Consider the following 22,773-nt stretch of genomic DNA (forward strand, 5'->3'; position numbering starts at 1 on the left):
GTCAGTCAGTCAAAGAGATCTGTGAAATATGTCAGTCAGTGATTTGTTAACGTGACGAGTATGCAGTTCAGTTGTCAATAAATTTTGTGAAGTTGGAAACTGTTATATTCTTTCATCAAATGAACTCCAGACCAAGTTAAGTTAATTTAAGCAACATTCAAGAATATAGCATCGTTACAATAGGCTGGGTAGTGTGTCACATTGGATTCATAAGCTGACTGTTGATGTAAAGGTACTTACCAGGTCCCTGAATGTACTGATCTCAGTAGTGTTGTAACTGGGAGCCTATGAAGAGGGATACCAGCACATTTGCCTCAGCTCTGACTATTCTCTGTGAGACGTGAACTAAAGCTGACCACTCATGCAGCACAAGGGTTCCCCAACTCCACCACGGTCTTATAATTCCTCGTCGCAGTTGTGTCTACTCGAGAGTTTTATTAAATTAAATGCCCGTAAGTACTTATTAATTATAGCAGTTAAAGTAGAAAAGAGGGTCATAAAGGAAGAATAAAAGGTTTAATAGCTTTAGAGCATCGTGACTGTGGTGGAGAAGTTTTTTCCCAATTTATTGGCTTTAGGGCCGTGCCCTTTCAGCCATCTCAATAGCAACGTCAATTATGACGTCACGAGTGTAAGGAAAACACAACATGAAGTCCACGAACGGAGGAAGTCTCCGATCCGGGTGAGGATCGAACCGAGCTACCAAAGCGGGCTGGTAGGTAGGTTAAACATACTGATTGATACCTGACATGTTGCCTCATGCTGTGGTGGATATCTTCTTCCACTTAAAGTCTCTAGACTATTTTTCTCAGATTATGCTTGGTACTTCACTCTTCTGTTAGGACAGGGCTGTCTTCATTACCAGTTGACTCCAGTCGATTACTGGCTTCAAACTGCTGTGCGTGCCTAATGCTTCGTATTGGTATTTATGATTTTCTAACGCTGTAAGTTTTCTTTTGAAACTGGAATAATGTTATGTGCGTCGGTGGGTTGCTCGACCAAAAGACGTTTAGAAGGTTTAGTAGCCCTAGAAAATTTATATTCCACTTGTTAATAGTGTGCTGCACAATGTCTGCCAGACGATCATATCACTCAGATATGTATTTATTTTGACATGGATCGGATGCTCCTTTTTTAAATAGGAGGTAGAAATATAAACGAATAATTAAGTAAAAAAATGACGCTTTGATAAAGCACGAAGACATCAACTGATTCGGCATGAAATCACGTACGATGGTAGCCTGTCATGGAAAATAATAGGAGTACTCTTAAGTGTGGAAATACAGTTGTCAGTTTCTTTTCGTAGACGCTCAGTTGGAAATCCGTACCACTGATTACACTAAAACAGGAATTAGTAACTAAAACTTTTCTTCAGATTTTTTATGTGTTGAAAGACAAAAACTAATATAAAGGTGTACTGTGACAGCCCAGAATTCTGAACTCATTAGTGTCTTGTTGAGAATCGCGTAAGTGTTCAACAACCCTTCAACATTTTTTTCGTAGGTGTACACGTAATATTTTCAAAAGTATTTCCAGTGAGGCATGTCGCTTCGTTTGTAAAAGAAAGGAACTGCTTGGACTTTTTTGTTTACGGTTTAATAGAAACAATACTTCGAGGTCTTTGGTGCTTTCGAGAGTCAAACGGATCATTTTTGGTTGGGGGAAATTGAATTCTGCACCACTTTGGTATTCTGAAACGTTCATACATAAAAATGTAGAGTCTAGATGAATTAAAAAAGAAATATCGAAACTTTGAAAATATCATTTGCGTTTGAAACTACTACAAAAACTCCAAACGAAATTTTCCGAAATACGGAAACACACATAAAAAAACCGAATTCCAGAGTTCGAACAATTGCTATCATTTATTTAAGTCTTTGGCTACAGATATTTACACTGTATGAGAAAGAGATCCATTAGAGAGAATGGTGTGGAAGACTTACTGGCGAGCATTATGAAATAAGCATTATCATAGAATAATTCCAAAGCATATCTGAAGGAAGTACAAGAATAGAATTGGATTTTCCATTTCAAAATTAATATTTTCAAGAACCCAGGATCTGACATACACACTCTACATATAAAGGTTTGCTTGTAGGATAATACATTTACCGAAAAATATAAATAACAATTAATGTCCCATTTCATTAGAGGTATATTTTAAAATCACTTGTTAGCCGAATGGAAACAACAAAACTGTTTCATCTTCAGGGGTTCATCACAGTTTTGTTTCCAGGCAACTAACTTATCGATTACACCGTCGATGAGCAAGACGTATAGTACTGGGGTGCGGCTCTTCTCGAGACGCATAAAACGGCGCAACAACATTGTATAAAAGGTATAAAAAATATTCACACGTCGCTCGAACCACTCGTACAAAATTACACAGTCGTTGTTAGTATTCTGTAACGTCCTGCTGAACATTCTGACCACGGAAAGTGTCAGTCCACGTGAAACAACTGGAGGAGTTACAACTAGCTTACTTTCCCGCTTCTTCCACATTATTCTGGTTACACTTCCAAAAAGTTGGTATTGAACATAGCCGTTATACCTACCAGACCTCGTGAATTATCACGGAGGCAAGACACCTTAAAGACACCGTTCACGCACGTTAATGGACTACAATGGAGATCTGTAAGCGGTGTCATTTAACCGACGAACTGTCCTCACGGTACTCCGGAGGTTGTTTCCATCGCTGTGGTCCCTGAGGCTTTTCGGGCAGAGGACTGTCCGGAGCTTGGACAGGCCGACGTACGTCCAGGTATTGCCGCGTGGGAAAGGCGGCCCGCGGCGTCAGCGGAACTTGTGGTCGCCGTGGTAGCCGGGCGAGCCTCTGGAGTGCACCTGGTACTGGTGGCCGGTGCGCGGCGAGTGCTGCGATCGGGACCTGGGCCGGCTGTGCGCGTGCGCGCCGTTCGTTTCGTGCACGGTATACCTCCTAGGGATGTGGGCGTCGTCGCGAGGGCGCGCGCGGCCACGCGGGGCGTCGCCATCTTGCCCATGGCGGGGTCGGCCGCGCCCCTCCTCGTCGCTGACGTAGCCAGAGTTGTTGTACGCCTCGGGGATTCTACGGAACACCTCCAAACTAGCCGACGACTTGCGCCACCCTTCCTGGTAGCGGCGTCTCTGCGCCGCCTCCTCCTCGTCATCTTCCTCGGCCGCGGTCGTCTTCTTCTGCAGACGCCTCTGAGACTTGCTGGAGCTGGACTCGCTGGAGTCTTCTCCCGACGTTCCCAGACCCAGATCCTTCTCTACGCCGCCACCGTTGCCGTCAGTGTACTTTCCGCCACTGTAGGGTGAAAGCCCAGACAGAGGCACCCCGAAATGGTGGTGGAACGGGGTGCCCGCCGAACCACCCAGGAAGAGCGGCTGAGGAGTGACTCCGGCATCACCGTTTGCTTTGCGGAAAGGGTACCCGTTTTGGTGAGCCGGCTGAAGAGACGGATGCGGAATACAGTAGGGATGTGGGAAAGCCTTCTCCACTGCGGACAGGTGGGTCTCAACAGGTGCCTCGCCGTCCTCCTCCTTCTTCTTTCGCGTGCAGGAACCGGGCCCAAATATCGACAGCAGGACTGGCAACAGGAAGAGGCCGTGCATTGCTCCAAAGAAAATGACTAGGAACACCATCTTGAAAAATACCAAGAAGATGTAACTGCCTGCCAGCAGCAGGGAGATCACAGCCAGAATGGTACTGGACGCTCCTTGGATGATAGGGAGGCCCAGCGCATACAGGCATTCCCTCACCCTCTCCTGAGGGTTCGTGGCCTTGGAAGACATGTAGGCGTAGCAGATGTGTGCTGTGAAGTCCACGGAGAAGCCGATGCACATTATGAGGTTAATCATTGAGATGGAGTCGAGGCGCACGCTCCAGAGCGCCATGTAGCCGGCCACCCCAGCCTCGATCGATATGATGGAGAACGCCACCCACAGCGAGCACAGGGCGTTCGGGATGAAGATGAAGCACACCAGCATCATGATCGAGGCTCCGATGATCATGCTCTGGATCGACGTCGGCCGTACCAATTCAAACTAAAACAAAACAAAACTCGTTGTACATATTACATCTTTTACCGAGTCTTTCACCATTCCTTTCTTGCAATCATTATAGGCTGATAGCCAATAAAGTTAACTGTAATGACAGACATATTGATCGAAAATACACGTACATTGCATGAATACAAAATGAGAAGGAATGGTCTTAGATGTACTTATATAATTTTATTATATGTTTGTTTCGACTGCAGATATTTTATTAGATTCCTGATGCACTTCAGTAACTTGTCATCTTCAAAAAGAAACGAAATACATTAACAAAAAGCACTAGTGTATCATGAGTGAAAACTTATGGTTTGTACCGACAAAGCTGACTACATGCACCTCTCTGTTTAATGTGAGGAAACTACTAAAATATTTTTGATCAAGACATCATACAATTAACATATACTGATTGGATGCGTCTATTTTCTATTTCAAATGCTGCGTGACTGAAAACTCCTGCCACTCGTGCTACCAAAAAGTCAGATTGTCAAATATATACCGTCCTAAGAATCCAAAATAAACGCCTCCAGTGAATAAACAGACACCACTAATCTCAAGGACGTGGTCGTGAAAAATTGAACGATTATTGTAACAGCATATATTCTTTCAGTTGTCCAAGTGGGTTCACAGTTCCATTTCAGAACATGTAACTTACTAGGTTACCCTAATCGTATTCACCAGGTGCTGCAAGCGTTGTTCTTACATATGCTCAATGTCTGCATACCAACCATTTATATTGTTCAAAAAAATATTCATAAGACTGAGCAGAAAATGAAATGGTCAATGCCGTCGAGAACAGAATGTTCGGGAACAGAACTTTTGAAGAAAGTTTCTTAAAATAATGACAGTGTTCTTCTGCACTCAAAAATAGAACGAAGAGATTAATAGTGAGTGGAGTGCTTAGGGGGGAATTTTGTTGTTGTGTAGGGCCTGTGTTAAGAAGAGTTTCAGTCTCTCTCTGAACATTATGAACGTTGATTATTAACAAAAAAATTTCCTCTGTGTATGGCCCCAACTTGTTTAATGCTTATCCGTGAGTTTCTTAACCACCCAGTGTATCACTATTAGGCATTTATGGCATTATCTTTTTTGTCTTTTATCGTCACAGCTGCTTACAGCGCTAAGTTTCAGAGAACAGTCTACAGTAGCCGGCTTTATTTTCCTTCTAATATAAGCAGATGTCTATCTATTTTTTGTAGCAAATTGTTACCAGTGGCATTGATTTTGCTTTACTTTCTCATACAGTATGATGCAAATCTGTATTGGATCATTCCTCGTAATAATCCTTCCATTATTGCAGAAAATATTTACGTTATCAGAGCAGACTGAAAACAGTGACATGGGAGTTGTAGCAAATTGTTACCAGTGGCATTGATTTTGCTTTACTTTCTCATACAGTATGATGCAAATCTGTATTGGATCATTCCTCGTAATAATCCTTCTATTATTGCAGAAAATATTTACGTTATCAGAGCAGACTGAAAGCAGTGACATGGGAGTTAATGAGAAGCTCCATCATATACACAGCCCTGATGATGGATTAAATGTGTTTCATGTTTAATGAAAGAAAAAGATAGGTGTAATCTATAAGCGACTACCTTATTATGCAGTCTACAACTATTGATCGTACATTGTACATGAAACTGTTGTGAGCGTACCTGATCGAAGAAGACGAAGTACGGATGGAAGACGCTGACGTTGAGCGGCGATTCGTGGCAGATTTTCCTGAGCGCCCTCACCATGGCCTTCTCGTCGTTGGATGTTGAAATGTTGACAGCTTGAATCAGGAATCTAGAGGCGATGATCCTGGTTCCCTCGTCGTTGAATTTCACGTCTAGCGAGAACGGGTTTGGTTTGAACAACCACAACTGAAAGAAATGGAAAACCCGTTTTGTGGTCAACAGTAGTGTAAAACAAAATTCCGAAATACATTACACATGATGGTATAAACAATATTACGATTAATATTTGAGAACATTTCTCGTGTAGAAACAGCGGTCTGGCTCAAAATACTTTAAAACAGATTAAAAACAGTCTTGACCGCAATAAAATGTTTGTTTACAATTGTTACCGGTTTCGCTCAGAATGTGACCATCTTCAAACCATTTATACCACGATGGTAGGCGGTGGAGGTGAACGGAGCAGGTGTTATGACCCATATTTTATTGCGACGAAGACTGTTTTTCATCCATTTTAAAGAATATTATTGTTATTTATTTTATAAATACATACGAATAAGTCGTCTACTCGCCGAAAATGGATTGTAATTCATACGCAGGGTGGTCAGATACAGCGTGAAAAGCTTGTTTACGAGTTGATCACCACAGTCAGGCAGCTGCGCGTGTTAATTCAAGCGGCCCGCCAGATACGAGTACCATGAGTGTCAGCTGTTCTCAAACCGTAGGTGACGGCGCATGAAGAAACTGCTGCGCCTTTGGCTAGGGCTCGATCCTTATTACCGTCCCATGTCCAATTTTTGTATCGCTATCGTGTCCGGTTTTAGGATACCAACTGAAGCACACATTTGGCGGCACCGTCTCCGATTGTCTAACTTCAACGGTTTTAACCAGTAAACTCCGCAACATACCGAATTTTTTCTCAACAGTTATTTATCAGCACAGCCTACTCTGGAACACCCTTACAAGCTTTCCAGACTGTTTCTGGCCATTCTGCACAGTCATGTAGAATTACTATAGGTGAGCCTACGCCCAAGCTGACTGACCTCTTTTAGTGTGTTGATGAAGTCTTCTTCTGTGTCGATGCTGACGTTGAGGTAGTCCTCGTTCCTCCTGATGTAGCCCACGAAGGAGCGGAGCCACGACTCCGTGTACAGCGGCGAAGAGATGAAAGTCGTGTTCTCGAACGTCTGCGTCAGGTTCTCGATCTCGTCTTGCACGGCACGGTCAGAGTAGTTCAGGTTTCCTGTGATAACAACCTGTAACACAAAAGAGCAATGTATAGTCAGTATTGCACTAGATAATGATTGGCTATTTCTCTGGGTAGGTCAGAGGTTGCCGTCTAGCCTAAGATCCCTGTCCGACGAATAAATCTCCATCAACAGCGTCTTGTGCCACTGTCATCGAAACTTGTGTTTCGAAAGTCTCTTTACGATGTGTGGCAGTAGCTTATAGCGTACCATTAACGTTACACCATTTTGTGCACGTTCCGGGATGGTGTGTGTATAGCTAACCTCTTTATCACAACTGCTCAGATTTTACAGTCTTACTCATTACGCTACATGTTTATGGAAGAGAGTAATACAGATTTGCTTAGTGTCTCTTGCGAGATGTGTTTTCATATTGTCTGGAGGAATTCCTTTCGAAATTATCAATAACATTCCTTCTGAATTTCTCTTTGGAGTTTATGATTATACCACTAACACTCTCACTCTAACCAAATAAATATTTTACAAATCAAAAAGCTCTTTTTCGAACCGCCTCTGTCTTTCTCTTTTTCTGTTCGGTAAATGAATTCTTAATCTTACATATTTTCTTCGTGTTCGGTACAGCAACTGCTATGTAGTGTGAAAATGTACCACCGCGATTCCATCTTGGGTACATAAGTTCTTTACATATTATTGATGGTTAAATCAGCCCCTGGCCATTCTCGACAGGTACAACCATAACTCTATAAGAAATCTTCCAATCAAATTGTGATTTCTCATCTACTAGGCCTATGTAAGAGTTTCATACCTGTGAGACGAGTTGACCTAAATATTTCGCTCTTGTAAGAAACTGTAACGAGTTATTACCTCCGCTGGCGCATTTTTCACTGCCTCGTGAGTCAACTTCCAGTCTTTTTATAAAAGACTGGGTAGATACGTATATTACAATCTCAGGCTGCGTAAGGGCGACCACGGTAATGTGGGGATTTCGAAAATACATCGAAAAATTGTTGAAACGGTTTCCTCATATAAAGGGGAAAAGTCACATGTCCGGAAATGCTTCATTTTTAAGCTATTACTGGAAGAAATTGCGTGATGTTACTGATAAAAGTAGAACTATTAATTCAGTCTTCGAGAATGTACAATCTTGAAGTCTGTTCATGATGGGTTTGAAGTACATATTTTCACATTTTACGGCATGTACCAGCGGTGTGTATCATGGTAGGCGGACAGGCAAAGAATGGCTAGTTTTGTGATATAAACATATGTATAATCACAACATTTTTGATGTAAGGTCTTGTGGGACCAAACTGCTGAGGCCATCGGTCCCTTCTTCACCTTTTTTGTGAGGCACAGTATTTGACACTTGTAACAATCCATAATAATCCATCATTACTACTTCGGCATTTTCGATGCATTAGATAATACTGTAAGTGCGCTCCAAGATTTTGTTTACATTTTTATGGTATTATTAAGCAAAACCGTGGACATGTTAAAAACAGCTGTTACCGCTGTGAAGACAAAGGAAATGCGCTAACCTGTATGCGGTAGGGGAACTCCCGGAAGTAGAAGTCCTCGCGGTCGTAGAACTCGACGGAGTAGGAGTCGGCGCGGGACAGCTTGCGGCGCTCCAGGCCCTCCTCCATGGTGGTGATGCCGTAGCAGGCGCCCGCCAGGTAGGCGGCGAACACGACCAGCACGACCGCCTTGACGGACCTCCTGTTGAGCAGGGCGGCCGCGTGGTCGCGGAAGAACGCCATGCACGCGTGCTCGCCGTTGTCGCGCGGGTCGTCCGGCGCTGCGGGGTCGATGCCGCCGGAGCACAGCCACCGGTACCAGCGGGGCTTCTTGTCTGCAACGGGAGAGTCATCGGAGCACTCAGTGGTAGCAGCTCCCAAGTTGCGGAGTGCTACACTCGAACACTTGTCACCGGGAGTGTCAAAGCTAAGTTAACGCACAAACAGATTTTATTTCATAGTTCGACCGACAGTGTAAACGAAAATTTGCAAAGGAAGTGGAAAGAGTGAGATGGTGCTTTCAAACAGCAATACAAGAATCTTCTAGTACAGTCTCCTGGTGTGTTTACAGACCAGCATGTATAGACAGAATTGCGTACGTAGTGAAGGACGTGTAAATGTTCTGTAGCTGTTGCAAAATAGTAACACGAGTTATTTACAGGGTTTACCTCGCTGAAGATCAGTTTGGGTTCAGTAGGATCCTAGGAACATGCGAAGCAATACTGAACCTACGACTTATCACGGAATATAGTTTAAAGTAGGAAGAGCCTACGTTTATAGCTTTTGTCGATTTAGAGAAACCTTTTGCCAATATAGTCAACCTCAGTTGAGGAGGGTCTCCAAGTGATAAGACGCTTGTGCTGGAAAGTGTTCTCGAACCAGCCCTGTGTACCATTGTTCATATGAATATGAAAGAAAGAAGCACTGAATCACACATAAAGTTTACATACACAGGGTGTCCCAGAAATGTTGAGACAATTTTCGTGGTTTGTAGAGGATGTCTTAAGGAAGAAATTCAGGATAGGAACCCGTGTCGGGAAACTCCATCCAACGATCCTACAGGCTCCGGAGCCTGCTATTATTAGGCCACCCCTTCGGCAGCAAACTTTACTTTGTATAAGGACGGAGCCTACTCGGAACCTCCCTCACTGTCTTTTATTATTCAGTAATGGCATCTGGTTGCCTCGATCTACAGTGGAGGAACATGGAGCGCGCAGAAAGGTCTTGTCTCCTCTGTTCCTTCGGTGGATGACTGTTCTGGACACAGGTTTCCATTCGCTGTTTATTTTTCTCCTGCACACCGAGAAACAATGGAGAATTTAGAGGGTTCCAGGAGAAAAGTAAACTGCGGCTGGAAATCCGTGTCCGAAACCGGTGTCCACCAACGGAACAGCGCATTCATAGGAGACAGCGCTATTCTACGCAACAGCTAGCTCCATATTCTCCACTGGCTACCATAGCAATTACTCGCGATTACTGTATAACAAACAATATTTGGAGACGTTCCACTTACGATCCGTCAGCCTACAGAGTCATCTCTGATGGCGAAGGGGTGGCCTAGTGCAGGTGCCGGCGCCTGTAACTGCGACGCTCTGTAGCGTCGCTGGATGGCGTTTCCGGACACGGGTTCCTATCCTCGATTTTTTCCTCGAGACACCCTCCAATACCCCTCGAAGTTTGTCGCAATATTTCTGGGACACCCTGTATTACTGTATTTTGTATTAAATGTCTCACGAAAAGCAGTAGCAATTGATTTTATTGCCTTAAAACTAAGCGCTAACATTTCACTCTTAGTAACCAGTGATTTTCTAGGCATTTTCTTCCAGAAGAAATTAGTTTCGCTTGTATTATAGATATTCATTTTTAACCCTCCTTATTAATGCACTACTGGCCATTAAAATTGCTACACCAAGAAGAAATGCAGATCATAAACGGGTATTCATTGGACAAACATATTATACTAGAACTGACATGTGATTACATTTTCACGCAATTTGGGTGCAAAAATCCTCAGAAATCAGTACCCAGAACAACCACCTCTGACCGTAATAACGGCCTTGATACGCCTGGGCATTGAGTCAAACAGAGCTTGGATGGCGTGTACAGGTACAGCTGCTCGTGCACCTTCAACACGATACCACAGTTCATCAAGAGTAATGACAGGCGAATTGTAACGAGCCAGTTGCTCGGCCACCATTGACCAGACGTTTTCAATTGGTGAGAGATCTGGAGAATGTGCTGGCCAGGGCAGCAGTCGATCATTTTCTGTATCCAGAAAGGCCCGTACAGAACCTGCAACATACGGTCGTGCATTATCCTGCTGAAATGTAGGATTTCGCAGGGATCGAATGAAGGGTAGAGCCACGGGTCGTAACACATGTGAAATGTAACGTCCACTGTTCAAAGTGCCATCAATGCGAATAAGAGGTGACCGAGACGTGTAACCAATGGCACCCCACACCATCACGCTGGGTGATACGCCAGTATGGCGATGACGAAAATACGCTTCCAATGTGAGTTCACCGCGAAGTCACCAAACACGGATGCGACCATCATGATGCTGTAAACAGAACCTGGATTCATCCGAAAAAATGACGTTTTGTCATTCGTGCACCCAGGTTCGTCGTTGAGTACACCATCGCAGGCGCTCCTGTCTGTGATGCAGCGTCAAGTGTAACCGCAGCCATGGTCTCCGAGCTGATAGTCCATGCTGCTGCAAACGTCGTCGAACTGTTCGTGCAGATGGTTGTTGTCTTGCAAACTTCCCCATCTGTTGACTCAGGGATCGAGAGGTGGCTGCACGATCCGTTACAGCGATGCGGATAAGATGCCTCTGTCATCTCGACTGCTAGTGATACGAGGCCGTTGGGATCCAGCACGGCGTTCCGTATTACCCTCCTTAACCACCGATTCCATATTCTGCTAACAGTCATTGGATCTCGACCAACGCAAGCAACAATGTCGCGATACGATAAACCGCAATCGCGATAGGTTACAATCTGACCTTTATCAAAGTCGGAAGCGTGATGGTACGCATTTCTCTTCCTTACACGAGGCATCATAACAACGTTTCACCAGGCAACGCCGGTCAACTGCTGTTTGTGTATGAGAAATCGGTTGGAAACTCTCCTCACGTCAGCACGTTGTAGGTGTCACCACCGGCGCCAACCTTGTGTGAATGCTCTGAAAAGCTAATCATTTGCATATCACAGCATCTTCTTCCTGTCGGTTAAATTTCGCCTCTGTAGCACGTCATCTTCGTGGTGTAGCAATTTTAATGGCCAGTAGTGTATTTTTAAAAGACTGTATAGCTACTTCAGGATCAACACAGAGTTTTTCCTCCTGGATGTCTAATCTCCTAATTCCATGCCAGCGGGTATTCGATTTAAAATGAGTGTTAGCACCTTGTTTCTCGTTCATTTATTTCACAAATAAAGGGCATTTATTGCTTGTTCTTGGTTAAGTATCTGCAAGAGCCATGATTAAACTGCATTACATACATCCGGGCTTTCTGACATTTTCATCGTTTTTCTCTGCAAGCCTTCACTATCAAGTACGCTCCTAAATTTTGTAACAGCATCACTGTTCTTTTGAATGTCCGATATTGTAGCATTTCCAACTTTACATTCCCAAGCTAAGTTTGATCCACTAGAACTCTCTTCGACTGGTCTATTATTATTATTATACAAATTTGGCCTTTAAAGACCATGAAAACAGTTATTTCTTGCGCTTCTGGGAAGTCTTCTTTCTCTCAGTCCACACTTCTTTCATTCTTGCGTTGAAGGCGGCTTTTCTCTCTTCAGACCATTTAGTTCCACAAGTCTTCTTAATTTTCACGCCGAAACCCGTGAATGAATTCAGTTTTTTTCTAAAAAGGTTTCTGTTAAATATTGTTTCCTGATCTATGCCCATTTCTTTTAGATCTCTTTCTGTGTTGATAAACCATAAATTTTTATTTTTTAGATTTGCGATGTACGAAAATATTTGTTTTGTAAGCCTATTCGGGTTCATCCTCATGATGTGAGCATAAAAGGAGCATCTTATTTTTCTAATTTCGTCTGTAATTTTGCTGCACTTCGTATACACTTTTTTGTTGCTTTTTAGTCTGTATACAGGCTTGCCTTGATCATCTGTTATTTTCCTGTGTCCAAGAATTGTCCTCACAATTCTTCTTTCACGATTTTCTATCTGTTCTGCGTATGTAAAATTTGCCAGTGTTTCTGATGCATATAGTATCTGCGGTCTAATGACAGTCTGGTAGTGTCTGAGTTTAATGTTTTTGGATATACATTTTTTTGAATTCATTTGTCTGCAGTAGTGAGTTGCTGTCTCTAGTTCTTGTATTCTAGCCCTGCAGGCTGATGACCTTTTGCCACAGGCTGAATTAGTTCACCAAGATATTTAAAATGTTTAGATACCTGTATTTTCCCGTATTTCGTAATTATTTTCTTTGGTGGATTTTTGATATTTGTAATGATTTCTGTCTTTTCAGATGAAATTTGCAAGCCTGCTTTTTCAGCAGTTTCTTTAAGTAATTCTATTTGTTTTATTGTGTCTTTTTGTGTGTAAGCTAAACAGGCGAGATCGTCAGCGAAGGCAAAACAGTTGGTTTCAATGGCTTTGTAGCACTTCCCTCCAATTTGGACTTTCTCAACTCCATGTTTTTGCGTGAGTTTTCTCCATTCTGCTATGACTTTATCCAGAACACAGTTGAAGAGTACCGGGGACAGCGCATCTCCTTGTCTGACGCCGGTTTTGACCTCGAAATGCCATGAAATTTCTCCTTGGAATTTTACTTTTGATGTTGTATTTGTTAATGTTTCTTTGATTATGGTGATTGTTGTTTCATCTATTTCATATTCTCGAAGTGTTTTGATGAGTGTGTCCCTATCGATTGAGTCATAAGCTTTTTTGAAATCAATGAATGTTATGAAATATTTCTTGCTCCTTGTAGATAAATAGTTCATTGTTGTTTTGAGGTTAAAAATTTGTTCGGCGCAGTATCTTCCTGGTCTGAAGCCAGCTTGATATTCTCCAAGTTTTCCCCCTATAATTGGTGATACACGATTGAGCAGGGCTTTTGCTAGAATTTTGTATGGGGCTGGGAGAAGCGATATTCCACGATAGTTGTTAACATCCCTTTTGTCACCTTTTTTAAACAAAGGGTGAATTAGGACAGTTTTCCAGTGACTTGGGATTTTCTTGGTTTCCCATACTTGTTCAAGTTCTTTGTGTTGTGCTTCTACTGATGTTTATCCCCCAAGCTTGAGCATTTCTGCTGTAATTGTGTCTTCTCCACATGCTTTCCTGTTTTTGAGATTTTTGATTATGTTTGTGATTTCCTCTCGTGTCGGAGGTGTTGAATGTGTTGGTAATGTTTCTGGTTGCGTAAAACTGAGAGTCTGGATTGGTGTTTGGCAGTTTAGGAGTGTCTCAAAATATTCAGCGAGGATTTCACAGTTTTCAGTATTGTTGGTGGCGAGAGTCTTATTATTTCTCATAAGGTTTAGGCAAGGGGACTGGTATCCTCGGAGTTTCTTGTTGAATGTTTTGTACCAAGCTGCCGTGTTGCATTTCTTGAAATTCTCTTCGATTGAGTCCAGTTGTTGTTTTTCATATTGTCTCTTGGTGTTGCGAATAGTTTTCGAGGCATTCTTTCTGGCTTGCTAAAATTCATAAAAGTTGTTTTCAGTTTTATGTGAGTTCCACTTTTTCCAGGCTTTAAGTCTTTCATGCAGAACTTCATTACAGTTGCTGTCCCACCACGGGTGTCTCGGTTTGCTCTTTTTTGGAAAGGTTGTTTCTGTTGCCTCAATCAAGTTGTTCTGAAATTCTTGGAGGTTTTGTGAAGGGGAGAATGTCTTTAGTTTTTTTTTTTTAAATCTTTGAGGTTAGAGTTGGACTTAAGGTTGTAATTTCTCAGGGTTGTAAGATCAAAATTTATTTTATTTCTGTTTTTATATTCACCGTTTCTGCTTTTCTGTTTGTTTTGTGGGATCAGTTTAGTTTTTATTTTCGTGAGATAGTGATCGGAGTCGAGGTTTAGAGATTTTCGGACACGTGTGTTCAATATTTCTTTTTCACATTTGGAGGAGATGGCAACGTGATCTATTTGAAATTCTCCGATACTCTTTATCGGAGATACCCAGGTTTTTTGTTTTCTGGGAAGATGTTTAAAACGTCTTGACATTAGCTTGAGTTTAAACTGCTTACAGAGCATAATTAACCTTTCTCCATTTTTGTTGGTTCGTTTGTGTGCGGGAAAGTTGCCGACAATATCGCGGAATTTCTTTTCTTTTCCAATCTGAGCGTTAAAATCTCCTAGAAGTATTTTTGCATTGTTTTCTGGGATTTCTGATATATGATCCTTAAGGTTTTCCCAGAATTCATCTATTTCTTCCCTATTTTTAGCATTATTTTTATCATTTGTGGGAGCGTGAACACTGATTTATGTGTATTTTTTAATTGCACATCGAAAAGTGAGGAAAGATGTTCTCGATTATGTTGACCAAAAATATTCGACAGAGTTCAGAATTTTTGTGTTTACAGCAAAAGCTGTGCCAAGCTATTTGGTCTATTATTTAAGTTTATCAAAAACATCTAGAGCTACACGTTTGTTTTTAACCGCTACTGTGAACAGCAAGAACAACGACGTCTGGCAGGGTGAGGGGAAAACGCCGAATTGGCCAGCTCGGCGCCAACGCTATTTCTACGTAGTGCACGCGCAAATTGGAATTCACCAACCGGAACGCTTTCGGTTGATCGGTATTCGAATGATCGATGTTGTTCTGCACATTTACAAAATTTTGAAACAATGATAAAAATAAATATATAAAATTTTACTTTATCGTCATCGCTGTATATTTCTGTGTAAATAATATTGACAATGTGATTGATGCATAGGGTTACCACCTTTGGCAAGTCAAAAGTCAGTACACTGCCACGTTTCGCAAGTCAAAAAGTCCGTATGTATTAAACAAAAGATAGCATTTAGTATGTTAGATGTTCAATTCTTACTAACTTTTGTCAGTTGTTATCGTCACACCGAAACTAAACTACGAATACGACAGACTCTACAACACTATTAACAAATCGAGGCGGCGAAACAATATTGACATTAAGAACCACAGTTTTGTTGCTCTCTCGTGTATTTTACACACATTGGCTTTGATGAATAAGATGATGAAGTTAAGATTATAAAATTAAAAATTATGCAATATGACATAAAAAGATAAAACTGTAAAAGTAGACCAATGACGTAGGGACTTGAGGATGTCACGTCATATTCATGTGGCGACTCGAGACAATTTTCTAAAATTGGGGCCTATCCCTACAAAATCGAGACAGCTAGCAAACAATGATAGGGAAACTTCAGTTATGTTCAAATAAAAAGACTTCACTAGCGATTTGCTCGAATCAGCCCCAAGGACTGTTTTAAACTTCACTTATGGAATAGCGCAAACTGGTTAGAGAGCATCTATATCTTTCACTATATGCGCTGAAGAGCCAAAAAAATAGTATACCTGCCTAATATCGTGCAGGGGTCACGCGAGCACGCAGAAGTACCGCAACGCGACGTGTCATGGACTTGACTAACGTTTGAAGAAGTGCTGCAGGGCATTGACGCCATGATTCCTACAAGGCTGTCCATAAATGCTTAAGACTACGAAGGGTGGAGATCTCTTCCGAACAACACGTTGCAAGGCATCCCAGATATGCTCAATAATGTCCATGTATGGGGAGTTTTCGTGGCCAGCGGAAATGTTTAAACTCAGAAGAGCGTTCCTGCAGTCACTCTGTAGCAATTATGGACGTGTGGGGCGTCACACTGTCCTGCTGGAATTTCCCAAGTCCGTCGGAATGCACAATAGACATGAATGAATGCAGGTTATCAGACAGGATGCTTACGTACGTGTCACCTGTCAGAGTCGTATCTAGACGTATCAGGGGTCCCGTATCACTCTAACTGCATACGCCACACGCCATTACAGAGCCTCCACTAGCTTGAAGAGTCCCCTGCTGGCATGCAGGATCCATGGATTCATGAGGTTGTCTCCATACCCGTTCACGTCCAGCCACTCGATACAATTTGAATCGAGACTCGTCCGACCAGGTCCAATATCGGTGTTGACGGGTCCAGGCGAGCCGTAAAGCTATGTGCCGCGCAATCATCAAGAGTACACTAGTGGGCCTTTGGCTCCGAAAGCCTATATCGCTGATGTTGGGTTGAATGGTTCGCACGCTGACACTTGGTGATGGCCCATCATTGAAATCTGCAGAAACTTTCGGAAGGGCTGCACTTCTCTGACGTTGAACGATTCTGTTCAGTCGTCGTTAGTCCTGTTCTTGCAGGATCTTTTTCCGGCGCAGCGATGTCGGAGATTTGAGGTCTTACCAGATTCCTGATATTCACGGTACAATCCCCACTACATCGCTACCTCGGAGATGCTGTGTCCCATCGCTAGTGCGCTGACTATAACACCACGTTCAAACTTAGTTAAATGTTGATAACCTGCCAGAGTGGCAGCAGTAACCGATCCAACAACTGCGCCAGACACTTGTTGTCTTATACAGGCGTTGCCGACTGTAGCGCCGTATTGTGCCTGTTTTCATATGCCTGTATTTGAATATGCATGCCTATAGCATTTCTTTGGCGGTTTAGCGTAGAGTAGTTCATTCGCGCAGGTTGCCATATTTCAATACACAAGTTGCAAAGTATATTGATGCTGACAATGGTGTTTTGGAACATCAGTTGTGGAAGGAAACTTACAACAAAACACATCACGGAAAGGTCATTTTATTTACTATCATACGCACAATTTCCATTCCTGAGAGAATCTAAGGGTTATATCTCGCAAACTATTTACGATTAATTATCATTGAGAATGGTAAATGCTGCCACCTGAAACATATTGCTGATACTCCTGCGAAATTTATGTGACCCTGTGGGACAGGGTTTGTCATTTATTCGTTCAGTTGACGTAAGAATTATTCTTCCTTTTGTTTAGACGACAGTCATAAAATTTAACCATACAAGGACCAGTTTCGAGTATCTTCAGATGAAATGTTGCAGCATAAAGATCCCTGTAAGATCTGACGTGGATGCGTTAACATACACAATACATCCGGATGCTAGCGGGTCTCAGATGATACGAAGCCCTTTACGCTGCAGCCTTTGATTTGTAGTTTACTATAATCTATAGTCAAAACAGGCCAATATGTGACTAACAGCTGATATTACTGCCTGAATAAATAAAAGGAAAAAGAATTCTTACATTACTGATGATATTCTCAACGCAAAGTTCATGTCGAGGCTTACTGTCAAGAATAAAGGAATTTATTGCAGCTTATGTACAGCGTTGTGTTTGAGCACAGAGGATCAGGTTATTCGCAAAGTGTACGCAGTGATAAAATAGGAAGTCAGTCTTCTAGCTCTCCAGCAGTGAATGGAATGAAAGGGACACTTAAGTGTCCTCTGACATGCACTTCACATTAATTTACGGAACACAGATGTCGCGGTGAATGGACATGTAGTCGACAGCACACGTCCTGTGGCCTGGGGCACGTTCAGTATGATCCCTAGTCAGCGCCTTTATACCGAGTCGTTTTATTGCGTTGCAAACTTACATACAATGGCCGGCCTCGAGCGCTGTAATTGGCACAGAATTCATCGCGGTCACCTTGGAGATATCATTCTTGTATGTCCGTGCTTGCAATTCGCCTCACGGCGTTAAGGCTACCGTATATAATTGAGGTAATAGCTCTCAATATTACAATTTGGTCAGTCATAAAACTACTGTTTTCCACTACCGAATGCTTAGTTTACGGTTTATGGATACTTCTACCTGACGACCGCTATGATTTTAATTTAATTCAAAGAGAATGCGACCGTTACGTTTTTTTCCATCTTTTATACAGAGCGGGATGATGATTTGGTTAAGACAATGGACTCACACAAGCATGTTGTTGTTGTTGTGGTCTTCAGTGCTGAGACTGGTTTGATGCAGCTCTCCATGCTACCCTATCCTGTGCAAGTTTCTTCATCTCCCAGTACCTACTGCACCCTACATCCTTCTGAATCTGCTTAATGTATTCATCTCTTGGTCTCCCTCTACGATTTTTAACCTCCACGCTGCCCTCCAATGCTAAATTTGTGGTCCCTTGATGCCTCAGAACATGTCCTACCAACCGATCCCTTCTTCTCGTCAAGTTGTGCCACAAATTCCTCTTCTCCCCAATTCTATTCAATACCTCCTCATTAGTTATGTGATCTACCAATCTAATCTTCAGCATTCTTCTGTAGCACCACATTTCGAAAGCTTCTATTCTCTTCCTGTCCAAACTATTTATCGTCCATGTTTCACTTCCATACGTGGCTACACTCCATACAAATACTTTCAGAAACGACTTCCTGACACTTAAATCTATACTCGATGTTAACAAATTTCTCTTCTTCAGAAACGCCTTCTTTGCCATAGCCAGTCTACATTTGATATCCTCTCTACTTCGACCATCATCAGTTATTTTGCTCCCCAAGTAGCAAAACTCCTTGACTACTTTAAGTGTCTCATTTCCTAATCTAATTCCCTCAGCATCACCCGACTTAATTCGACTACATTCCATTATCCTCGTTTTGCTTTTGTCGATGTTCATCTTATATCCTCCTTTCAAGACACTATCCATTCCGTTCAACTGCTCTTCCAAGTCCTTTGCTGTCTCTGACAGAATTACAATGTCGTCGGCGAACCTCAAAGTTTTTAAATCTTCTTCATGGACTTTAATACCTACTCCGAATTTTTCTTTTGTTTCCTTTACTGCTTGCTCAATATACAGATTGAATAACATTGGGGAGAGGCTACAACCCTGTCTCACTCCCTTTCCAACCGCTGCTTCCCTTTCTTGCCCCTCGACTCTTATAACTGCCATTTGGTTTCTGTACAAATTGTAAATAGCCTTTCGCTTCCTGTATTTTACCCCTGCCACCTTTAGAATTTGGAAGAGAGTATTCCAGTCAACATTGTCAAAAGCTTTCTCTAAGTCTACAAATGCTAAAAAAGTAGGTTTGCCTTTCCTTAATCTTTCTTCTAAGATAAGTCGTAAGGTCAGTATTGCCTCACGTGTTCCAATATTTCTACGGAATCCAAACTGATCTTCCCCAAGGTTGGCTTCTACCAGTTTTTCCATTCGTCTGTAAAGAATTCGCGTTAGTATTTTGCAGCTGTGGCTTATTAAACTGATTGTTCGGTAATTTTCACATCTGTCAACACCTGCTTTCTTTGGGATTGGAATTATTATATTCTTCTTGAAGTCTGAGGGTACTTCGCCTGTCTCATACATCTTGCTCACCAGATGGTAGAGTTTTGTCATGACTGGCTCTCCCAAGGCCGTCAGTAGTTCTAATGGAATGTTGTCTACTCCCGGGGCCTTGTTTCGGCTCAGGTCTTTGGCTCTGAGCACTATGGGACTCAACTGCTGAGGTCATTAGTCCCATAGAACTTAGAACTAATTAAACCTAACTAACCTAAGGACATCACAAACTTCCATGCCCGAGGCAGGATTCGAACCTGCGACCGTAGCGGTCTTGCGGTTCCAGACTGCAGCGCCTTTAACCGCACGGCCACTTCGGCCGGCGGCTCAGGTCTTTCAGTGCTCTGTCAAACTCTTCACGCAGTAACGTATCTCCCATTTCATCTTCATCTACATTCTCTTCCATTTCCATAATATTGTCCTCAAGTACATCGCCCTTGTATAGACCCTCTATATACACCTTCCATCTTTCTGCTTTCCCTTCTTTGGTTAGAACTGGGTGCACACAAGCATAGTACAATAAAAAGTCAGCTTCGCATCTCCCTGTGACTTGAGCCTTGTTGATGTGAAGGAACTGGATAAAACGATATGAAAACCCTGCTATAAAAGCCTCATTTTCGGAGCTTAGTTTCTGAGTTGTCTGATACACACTGACTTCACATCCGTGGAAATTCTCTCGACCGACAGTGTGTGATCGTTGTAGTATTGCGTTGCTCTAGCGTCATGTCGGACTTCGCAATGGGTGGGGGTGGGGCGGGGGGGGGGGGGTGTCCTCATAAAACGTTAATCATTACCTCGAATAAATAAAACTGTGTAATTTTTATTCGTTTTCAGGTATCTACTGCAAACATGTTACATATTAGTAGACCGCTAGAAAATACAAAACAATACGGTGCAGCAGGTCATGGGTGGTGCAGGATATCGTGTGGTGATTTGTTTTCTTCGTTTGAAACGGAACAACGCTGCAATAATTCATTCTGAGTTTGTGGTAGTGTACGGCAGTGATGCACCATCATACGACACACACACCTGTACCGTGGTCAAACAAGCGTCAATGACGAAGAACGAAGCGGTAGATAACACGTAGTTAAAAACGGGAATAGCAAGAAAAGTGCAGGTTCTGGTGCTCGAAGACCGCCAATTTCTGACACAGGGACCGTTAAAAAAATAATAAAAATAAAATAAAATACGTCTCAGAAATTGGGTTTGACTACAAAGTCAATCTATACAACTTCGCCACCTAATCTCATTGGCCCTCGTAACAAGAAAAACATAGTATATGTTGTAGTCATACGAAACATACAAAATACTGTTTAATCAGAACGCCTGTTCTTTAGCCCTTTCAGGTCCTCTGCTACTATTGTGTACATTAACTTACAGTGTCTTAGCAGCACCAGAAGTATTTTTTCCCAATGGAAACCTGAAGTACGCGTTTGTGAATGTTAACCTTTTCATCATGTACAAGTGCTGCCAACTGTTGGGCATCACTATGAAAGTATCAGAAAGTCACTGTGGCAGTGCGCAACAGCTCGTGACCATCAGAATATACTTATGTGGTTGGATCGCTATATTCCACTGTATAATTGAATGTTGTTATTGTAATTTTGAATGGTAATTATTGAATGATCATTAAACTATTTATTACAATAAAGAATATTTCGTAATTACTTATTTTAGTCCATAAAATGCAGCGAAGTGTGCGAAGTATGTTTTGAAAACTGGTACATATTTTTGTGTAAATCTTTCATCATTATAAATCACCTAAGAACGTTAACACATAAAGAAAAAATTTTCCTTCCTCCAGAAAAAATTCAGGTCTGAAAGGGTTAAAGAATCGAACTCCCCTACATCAAACTGCTTCGGACACATGATTACAGATAAATTAAAGTGTTGACTATTTGTCATTAAACATGTAAACGAGAAATTATGTTTGAAGTGTATTGGAAATCTCTATGCTCTCTCATTATCAAAGACTGGGTTAGTAGAATCTGGGCAATTTGCGCTACGTGTTAAGCGGAAGCTAGTTTGTCACGCTAGAGTATCATGTTTATGACGTCATAATTCGTTGGACCATATGTCGTACAATGATATTATTTTGAAAGTACCTTCAGTGGGATATGTGGATACTGTCTGCCAAATGTGTTGCGAATAGAGGTAATAGCGAAGAAGTAATACATTAAAACGTTATTCCAGGTGCTGAAATTTTACTACAGTAACAGCGGGGATGTAGTAGATGATAAACTTTTTTCCTTTCAGTTTATTTATTATGGGTGACGAACAGCAACTGTTATTTAAATTGGCTATTTAACTGGGTATAAAGATGCAACCAATCGCTTTTTTGGATTTGACAAACGATTTATTGCGCCATTGACTAGTTTTCGAGCCACTGTCTCCTCGCCGGATGGAGGTGTTACAGAAACGTTATATCGTGGACCAAGTGTAGCTAGAACGCCGTGGTGATGGGGCTGGCGAAAATGACGGAAATTTAGCAATCGGCAACTAAACGTTTATGAAACGGAAATGTTACGTTTTGCGTACTTACAGTGCACAGCATCGTAGAATCCATAGGGAATCCGTTCCCATAATGTACATTGCCAGGTTACACACAAAACATACACAATATTTAGCGGTACTTGGTTTCAAACTTATTCACAAAATGTAAATACTGGATGTAAATACAAAGAATATGTATACAACAGCTTGATACATCCTGATCTTTGGCCTCAGATGCATTGCATTACAAAATAAATATTTTAAAAGTACAGATAATATATTTAAGTGGATCTTTCGAGTCACAGGTGTGTTCTTATATTGACAATATACAAGTAACATACCTTTTCAATCCATACTACTTGCATATTGTCAATATAACACAACTGCAGCTAGCAAAATTCAGCATCGAATGTCAGGTTAAAGATCACGATGTAGCAAAATATTGTATCAATTGTAGACATATTATCTATATTTATATCCAGTATTTACATTCTGTGAATAGTGTGAAACTAAGTGTAGCTAAATACTGTGTGT

At 41.9% G+C, this 22,773-nt stretch overlaps 1 protein-coding gene across 1 annotated transcript in view; it reads right to left on the minus strand.

The window, feature by feature from the left end:
* Positions 1–1,838: 1,838 nt before the first annotated feature.
* LOC124605563 (patched domain-containing protein 3) overlaps positions 1,839–22,773 on the minus strand; it is a 404,372-nt gene continuing 383,437 nt past the window's right edge. The window contains exons 7-10 of the mRNA XM_047137336.1: positions 8,461–8,774; positions 6,761–6,973; positions 5,697–5,906; positions 1,839–4,029 (exon numbers count right to left, since the gene is read on the minus strand). Of these exons, the coding sequence (XP_046993292.1) occupies positions 2,794–4,029; positions 5,697–5,906; positions 6,761–6,973; positions 8,461–8,774 (1,973 nt within the window). The 3' untranslated portion in view covers positions 1,839–2,793. The remainder of the gene's footprint in view (positions 4,030–5,696; positions 5,907–6,760; positions 6,974–8,460; positions 8,775–22,773) is intronic.

The sequence above is a fragment of the Schistocerca americana genome, chromosome 3 (genome assembly GCF_021461395.2).
Source record: "Schistocerca americana isolate TAMUIC-IGC-003095 chromosome 3, iqSchAmer2.1, whole genome shotgun sequence".
In the NCBI taxonomy this organism is placed as follows: Eukaryota; Metazoa; Arthropoda; class Insecta; order Orthoptera; family Acrididae; genus Schistocerca; species Schistocerca americana.